Here is an 8865-nt window from a genome sequence, read left to right on the forward strand (position 1 = left end):
GGCGTTATAGCGTTGGGAGACCACAAGAGGATGATATACAATTTACTGAAGCACACACAGGATGGAGATGATATATAATAATAGAGTAAATAATCTTTGTCCTTTGATAATGATTTGGGTCGAATTTAATGGAAAAATATGCGAGTTGCGCTATGTGTCACTTCAGAATGTTGATGCTTTGTAGAAAATAAATAATTGTTTCTAATTTTAGAATGCGCCATGTCATCCAGCGTCTGGTCTGCGACCCCCTTTAATTTACCCTGCTGCTCACACTTTACCAAAGTTATGTTTGAAAAGACAAAGACTATTGTGCAACGAGCAGCCCAATTTATATCTGAAAACAAAATCCCGATAAATATCGATAATCATCAGGAAAATCTTTGTTTATCGATGCGTGAAAAAGGTATCGATCCCAAGCCTAGTAATAACACCGTATGATTATGAGGTATAATTCATGTCTTAAACTATTCAGAGTGAGTTGTGCACCAAAGTTTCATATGTTTATAATAAGGTTAGGGAAAGCACTTCTAACTAAGACACTATTCTTAGTTTATACTGAGTACTTAAAATTAGCTGTACATACCACCTCTTAAACTTTATTCAACTTGGACATATAACTTTCATTTTCACGTTGATGTTAACATTTTCCCCTCTCCCCCCACCGCCTACAAACATTTAAATAATAAACTGTGTGTAAACTGTGGCTTCCTGAGGTGAAATACCTCTCCTGTGATGCAGCACTGCTGAAGTCAGAATGAGGTTGCTGTCTCTTTAAGAAGCATCCTGCTCAGCTTTATGTTCTTTGGCTTGTGGGGCACTCAGTCAGCTCTCATTCTGCAAACGCTGGTGTTCAGGACAAGAGGAGAGTAGCAACACAGAGTTTTCATGTTGAATAGAAATCACAGATTCACTCATGGCTGGAATATTTTATGTGTGTCTATTGTATGAAGATTAACCTTATTTTTAAGGTAAGTGCTCTTCTTTTTTGCTTGTAGTTTCACTACCTAATTCAAATGAATGGGCCAATCCGTAAATGTTAAAATACTCATTGTTTCAAAAGTATAGCCACAAGACATAAACAATGTGTTAACATGATTTTAGTGTGATAAAATCACTTACTAACCGTTTCTGTGCAAAGTTAGAGCCAGTTTAACAACTTAGTTGCCAGGACGATGTAATGTCAGCAAACCCTAATATTACTGTACAAATTAAGATTTAAACAACTTTACAGCTCATATAATAGATTAGATTTAACAGAAGAATTAATGTAAGTACTTTTATAAAATAATAAGGTTCACATTTCTTCATTTAAACCCTCCAAAAATTGGCCACATTCACTTCCATTGTAAGTGCCTCGCTGTAACCTTGATGTTTGCTTTTTTTTTTTAAGAAAAGGAGGGACGAGTCGAAATTTGTGGTAATCAACATTATGTCACAAATGCTGTCGATTGAGCTTTACTTGTATTGAACCCGGAATATTCCTTTAATATTTGGTATGTCTATCTTTTGCTTTAATGACAGCATGCACTCCAGCTGACATGGACTCCAAAGGTTTTTGTGCAATACCTGATGGTCAATGTTTTGCCAGCATGATTTGAGAATGTTCCAAAGAGCATCTTGTGTGCTTCAAGGGAAGCAAAGAAATCTGACATTTTGTTCAAAGGGGTTAACATACTCAATGAGACAAATTTGCTTACATTTGATTACTGACCTAGAAATACGGCGAAGTCTTCTTCATTTGACTTAATAACTTTTCTTTGTTTAACATTTTACAAAATCCTAAAACAGCTTTTTTCCAGGTTTAAATTAAATAAATCCCTTAAAATGTTCAGTGTGATCTCAGACTTTTGGAGCCCACTGTATATTTTCTAAACTCATGCATAAAAGTGTGTGATATGGATATGACATAAGAGCATATTCCCAAGCTGAAACTCTTAGACGATCACATTTATATGCATAATTGTTCTGATTACATAACACCCTTACTGTTTTTGTTGATTTTCTGTGGGTGAATCATTATCTTGAAGGGCAAGGTAAAATTACATAGCATGAATTGAAATGGCAACATGAACCTTTATAAATATTTAAACATTAGCCTGATGAAAGCATGCAGAATTGGCTTATTAAGACCTGCGACAAAGGTTCATGTGCTCTCTGTGAAACTGACCACAAAGCTGGCTTTGGTCGTGGTTTTATCAGCACTGAGTGTCTTTAATGCTTCAAGCATGAGAAGCTGTGCAGATCGTTTTCACAATTAGACATTATGATGAAGAAATGGCTAATATTCCATCTGAACCAAAAACGTTTTGAGGATTGGAAGGCTCAAATTCAAAAAGACTAATAAATTGGATGATTAAATGGAAAGGTTCACACAAAAATGAAAATTATGTCATTATATACTCACCTCCATGTTGTTCCAAACTTGTATATAGTTTTACTTTAAAGATTCTTCAAAGTTTTAGAACATCGAAAAAATAACAGCATGAGGGATTTCAACAACATGAATGTTAGTAAATAATGACAGAATTGTAATTCTTGGGTGAACTCATTTTTTATTTTTTGTTGGCGTACTCCAGGACCAAGACTGGAAAACACTTATCTAATATAATCCATTCCTTTGGCTTTCAGGTCTTTTCTGTGTCATACCTTCATAGTGGATGGAAAACGCTTAGTCTGTCCCTGGTTAGCCCAGCGGGGAACCACACTCCTCGGGTTGAGCTCCAAAATGGATCCAAATGACAACCTGAGCAGAGAGAACTTAATCTTTTATCTCACAGTTCCACTCTCTACAATCATCATTCTTGCCAATCTCTTCATCATACTGGGCATCGCCTGCAACCGCCAGCTCCACAACACCCCAAACTACTTCTTCTTGAGTTTATTAGTGGCCGATCTATGCACTGGCATCGCCCTGCCTTTCATTCCCCGCATGGGTCTCGACCGGCGGTTGGACTTCAAGCGATGCTTGCTGATGTACATCTTCCCTAACTTCCTATTCCTGTCGTTCCTCTTCAATCTGGTGATGGTGCATTATGAACGATACCTGTGCATCATCAGTCCGCTACACCATAGCCAGTTCTGGGTTCACCGGTACTTTCCGTTGGCTTTGTTGACAGCCTGGTTGCCACCATTGCTTTATGCATCACTCCCTGCTTTTGGTTGGAATAACTGGGTGGAACCCAACGCCAACAAGAGCTCCAACTTTAATGAAACTTTCATTAGAGGAGCTGGTAACCATACAGAAGATGAGGTTTGCTCCTACAAGCAGGTCTTTCCTGTTGCCTTTATCTACTTGGAAGTGTACGGACTGGTGCTACCGGCCATGTTGTCCATCGTGGGCATGACGGGCCGGGTATTGTGGATAGCACGCAAGCAGCTGCGTAACATTTGTAAACTTCAACGTGCCGTGGATCGTCTGCAGCAGCAACAGTCAGAGCACAAGCAACAGCTTAACCTGCGCTACGCCAAATGCGTGGCCGCTGTGTCGCTCACATTCCTCGTTTGCTGGGTGCCGTATATCGTCTACCAGCACATGTCTGTAGCAGCACTTCAGAGCGGGGTGAGCTCTTCAAGCTCTTCCTTGTACATCATCATGTCCTGTACGGGCATTGGGAGCATGGCCATCATTCCCCTCATACTAGGACTGGCCAACAGGCAGTACACTGAGCCCATCAGCAGGTTGATGGTTAAACTGAGGAATCGCTGGAGAAGACAGAACAGCAGAGACATTACAATTTGACAAGTGGGTTTAGATGAACCAAAGGATGTTTATATTTAATGCGTCAATAACTCGATATGACTCTGTTTCAACTCAAGAGTTGTTCTCTTCTAAAGTTCTGTTGTGTGTTAACTATTTTTTAAAATACAAAAGAACAAAATACATTCTACTGATTATTAATCACATCTGTCTGTTTGTCTGTCTCTCAATAAATCTTTATCTGTCTATCTATCTATCTATCTATCTATCTATCTATCTATCTATCTATCTGTCTTGTCTGTCTGTCTGTCTGTCTGTCGAATTTGTTTATCAGTCAATACATCACTTTTTATCTGTCTGTCTGTCTGTCTGTCTGTCTGTCAATAAATATATATGTCTGTCTGTCAGTAAATCTCCAATCTATCCATCCGTCCGTGTGTCTGTCTGTCTGTCGAATTTGTTTGTCAGTCAACACATCACTATCTGTCTGTCTGTCAATAAATCTCCTATCTATCCATCCGTCCATCTGTCTGTCTATCTATCAATAAATATATATCTGTCTGTCTGTCAATAAATCTCCCATCCATCCATCCATCCATCCATCCATCCGTCCATCTATCCATCTATCTATCTATCTATCTATCTATCTATCTATCTGTCTGTCTGTCTGTCTGTCTGTCTATATGTCAATAAATCTTTGTCTGTCTGTCTGTCTGTCTGTCTGTCAAGAACAGCTAACGCAAATATATTTTTTATATTAAACTTATTCACATGCTATTCAGAGACAAATAATATTACATTTCAGTAAAATTAGATAATAAAATCCATTAGAAGGTAAGATTCATCATACATAGGGGAAATTCAATGGACAACAACGTATTAATTTACAATATGTCACAGTGTATAACTCATAGTCTAAACATTTTTCTCTATGTAAATGCAGTTACAATGAGATATACTTTTAACATCATAAAGTGCATGCAATTATAAATAAATGAACAAACATGGGAACTTTAAAATGACCAATGGGAAGATGAAACATGTATATGGTCAGATTCCCAGAAACTGTCCTTCCACTTAAAGTGCATTCATCACTGTGACTCTGGAGATAATCTCTTGAATATTGTGTTTATGTGTGCACTTCCATAATGTGTTTCTGTCTGTGTGTGCCAAAGACAAAGCAAAAAAAAATAAAAAATTGCATATTAACTGTAAACAAGAGAAACAAAGACAAACTGAGCTGCCTTTTAATGGTTTGTGTCACATGATAAATTAGGAATATATTGAGTCCTTTGAGAACATTTTTGTAACATTACTACAAACAAATGCGTGGAGCATACAAGATACGCTCCAGTGTTGATCATTAGTCAAATGTACATTTATAGAAAGAAGAAAGCATCTAATAAACCTTTTTTTTTTAAAAGGTTTGAAGTAGAAACTAGGCGAGTGTTTAAGCCAAAAACACAACCTCATCCACACACAAACTCATCTTTTGCACTTTCAAAACCCTGTACTTCCTTCCTTCTTTGTTTCTCAAAGAGCTTTAAGTATGAACTTTGTCATCAGAAAACAAATATTGTCTAACTAATTGTGCTTGTAATTTGCTTGTTCACACTTAAGGTTATGGATCTGAGCAAACCCCAAACTAAGTATTAAATCTCAGCGCATAACTTTGACTTGACATGATACCTCAAATCATGTAGCAAAATGGGCAAAAGCATCCCACAGATTTACATTGAAGTTGGGATAGCATGCATACATGTAATGGTTCTAGTTCATGAATCAAGTATAATGGGAAACATATGTAATAGGGTACGACGTATTGGACGGAAATACCCATCTCCTCAGCTCCAAACTGGAATTTTGCAGTTCAAAGGAATACAAATTATTCAGTATAACTTTTTCAGTAATAAATCAGTATTAACCTCTCACCCTTCAGCCAACTGATGTTGATGTAAAAAGCTCATCTTTGGACAGAGTTACTGGAAGTGAAGGGAGGACAGTCACTCCTCTGCCTTTGTCTGCATAAGGTATGTTTATAAATGTGAAACACAGATGAGATATGTTATTAAAGAAGGGCATTATATAAACACTGTCCCAGTGTTTTAGTCCAGTATCTGGGAGACACTCAAAATTATTTCTAAACAGCAGACTCATTTAATGTCTTATAGTGCAACTGTCAAAATGCAATTCATGTTGGCTCTGCTTCTCCTAATGTAAATGTGAAAGTATTTTAAGAGATGATTTATAAAATAAACAGCAGTGGACAGTGGCTGTGTTCATGACATGTCAGTTGCATTTTTTCCATTGTTGAAAGTGGTATCATATAACACTATCTTTATGCTATACACTCACTCATCACGCACAGGAACACCTGTACACCTACTTATTCATGTGATTATCTAATCAGCCAATCATGTGGCAGGAGTGCAGTGCATACAATCATGCAGATACAGGTCAGGAGCTTCAGTTAATGTTCACATCAACCTTCAGAATGGAGGAAAATTATGATCTCAGTGATTTCGACCGTGGCATGATTGTTTTTACCAGACGGGCTGGTTTGATTATTTCTGTAACTGCTGATCTCCTGGGATTTTCACGCACAACAGTTTCTAGAGTTTACTCAGAATGGTGCCAAAAACAAAAAACATCCAGTGAGCGGCAGTTCTGCAGACCGAAATGCCTTGTTGATGTCAGTGGTCAACAGAGAATGGCCAGACTGGTTCAAGCTGACAGAAAGGCTACAGTAACTCAGATAACCACTCTGTACAATTGTAGTGAACAGAATAGCATCTCAGAATGCACATCATGTCGAACCTTGAGGCGGATGGGCTACAACAGCAGAAGACCACGTCAGGTTCCACTTCTGTCAGCCAAGAACAGAAAGCTGAGCTGCAGTGAGCACAGGGTCACCAAAACTGAACAGTTAAAGACTGGACAAACATAGGCTGGTCTAATGAATCTCAATTTCTGCTGAGGCACACAGACGATAGGTCCACTGCAGCCTCAGCTTCCTTTTTTTGGCTGACAGAAATGGAATCCGACGTTCTTCTGCTGTATTAATACTGTACTAACCATGTTTTTTGGCGGAAACCATAGATTTGATGCAATTAACAATGGTGTTGTCATGTGTATTTTTTTATTCTTGTATTTCATGTCTTTTATTTCAAAAATTCTAGTTCCTGGTTCATGTCATGTGGTTCCCTAGTCATGTGATTCCTGTTTCCCCTCCATGTTCATGTGACTTGTTTTCATTGGTTTATTGTTTAATATTCTTGAGTTCTGTTTGTTCATTGGTTTGTTCTCCCATGTCCATGTATTTAAACCTTCATGTTTTCCATTGTCCTTTGTGAAGTATTGTATATGTTTGGCATGCTGTTCATGTCAGGTCAAGTTTATGTCAAGTTCATGTTTACGTCTAGTCAAGTTCATGTTTATGTTTCAAGTTTATAGTTAGGGTTTTATTGGATTTCACTTTTGTTTAATAAATTGCACTTGGGTTCTTCAATTCGTCTTCGTCTTCGTCATTGCCAGTGTCAGCAGGTACGTTACAGAAATACTTCACCCAACCATGAACCCAGCAATCCAGCTCCTCCACCTACGTCAGGGGAATTGTCCCCTGGAGGATTACGTTGAGGACTTTTGCGCCCTGGCCTGATAGGTGGACTTTAATGAGGTTGCCCTCAAAGACTGTTTCCGATTTGGACTAAATGAGCCTATCTCCACTTTTATGTCTGACGGTCGCAGTTCCCTCAGCCTCGCTCAGTATATCGACCTTGCCCTGCAGATCACCGGTTCTGCGTTCACTGTGGGGGAGGCGGATGCCGACCCAGCGTTCCACGACATGGCCGCCGAGCCAGCGTTCCACGTCATGGCAGCCGAGCCAGCGTTTCACCTCATGGCCGCCGAGCCAGAGTTTCACGTCATGGCCGCCGAGCCAGAGTTTCACGTCATGGCCGCCGAGCCAGAGTTCCTCGTCATGGTCGCTGAGCTAGCGCCATCTTTTTCCCCAACGCCTCAGCCTGCTCCATGCCATGTCACAGCAACGCCTCAGCCTGCTCCATTCCACGTCACAGCAATGCCTCAGCCTGCTCCATTCCACATCACAGCAACGCCTCAGCCTGCTCCATGCCACGTCACAGCCACGTCTGATCCTGCTCCATGCCACGTCACAACCACGTCTGATCCTACTCCATACCATGTTACAGACACTCCTGAGCCTGCTCCATGCCACATCACAGCCACGCCTGAGCCTGCTCCATGCCACATCACAGCCACGCCTGAGTCTGTTCCATGCCATGTCATGGCCACATCTGAGCAGTTGGACCTGGAGATGGTTCCCGCCCTTGTACCCACCCTTAGTTCTCCTGAGCAGGCAAGGGGAACTTTGAACCCTCCGAGCCCACCTGGACTCTCCGAGCCCTGGACTCCACCTTGGCCTGTTGATCCCTCGACATCGTCTCGGCTCTGTGTTCCCTCGGCTCCACTGCAGTCCTTCAGCCTGTCGGCTTTGCCGGGGTCCCTCGTCCCTCTGGCTCCTCCTTGATCTGTCATCACCTGGCTCCGCCTTGGCTCTCCGATCCTCTGGCTGCGCCTCAGTCTTCCGGTCCCCCAGCTCCGCCTTGCTCCTCCGAGCCTCCTGCGCCGCCTTGGTCCTCCCTGCCTCTGGCTCCACCCTGGACTTTGAGTCTTCGGTTACTCTCCGGGTATTCAGTTCTCCATGGCTTCGCCCCTCGAGCCTCTTATGGCTCCGCCCCTCGAGCCTCTCATGGCTCCACCCCCCATGGGCTCTGCCCTGATCCCATGCTCCATGCCCTGCCAAGCCATGCCTCAAGACCACACCCCAGCTCCCTATTGAACTTTGAAATTTATGTCATGTTTTATGTGTTTTGCTCATGTGTTGGGGCGTCTGGAGCCGACCCTTAGTGGGGGGATATGTCATGTGTATTTTGTTCAAGTCATGTGGTTCCCTAGTCATGTTATTTCTGTTTTCCCTCCATGTTCATGTGTCTTGTTTTCATTGGTTTATTGTTTAATTATCTTGTTTAGAGTTCTGTTTGTTCATTGGTTTGTTCTCCCATGTCCATGTATTTAAACCCTCATGTTTTCCATTGTCCTTTGTGAAGTATTGTATATGTTTGGTATGCTATTCATGTCAGGTCAAGTTT

The 8865-nt window shown here is 41.0% G+C and overlaps 1 protein-coding gene across 1 annotated transcript; it reads left to right on the forward strand.

Annotated features, from left to right (window-relative positions):
* Positions 1–769: 769 nt before the first annotated feature.
* On the forward strand, positions 770–8250 carry LOC127447631 (G-protein coupled bile acid receptor 1-like). The gene is made up of 2 exons (XM_051709572.1): positions 770–968; positions 2629–8250. Exon 2 carries the CDS (start codon positions 2726–2728, stop codon positions 3737–3739), a length of 1014 nt encoding a protein of 337 aa, XP_051565532.1. The 5' UTR covers positions 770–968; positions 2629–2725; the 3' UTR covers positions 3740–8250.
* Positions 8251–8865: the final 615 nt, after the last annotated feature.

This window comes from Myxocyprinus asiaticus, chromosome 10, assembly GCF_019703515.2.
Source record: "Myxocyprinus asiaticus isolate MX2 ecotype Aquarium Trade chromosome 10, UBuf_Myxa_2, whole genome shotgun sequence".
NCBI classification, from domain to species: Eukaryota; Metazoa; Chordata; class Actinopteri; order Cypriniformes; family Catostomidae; genus Myxocyprinus; species Myxocyprinus asiaticus.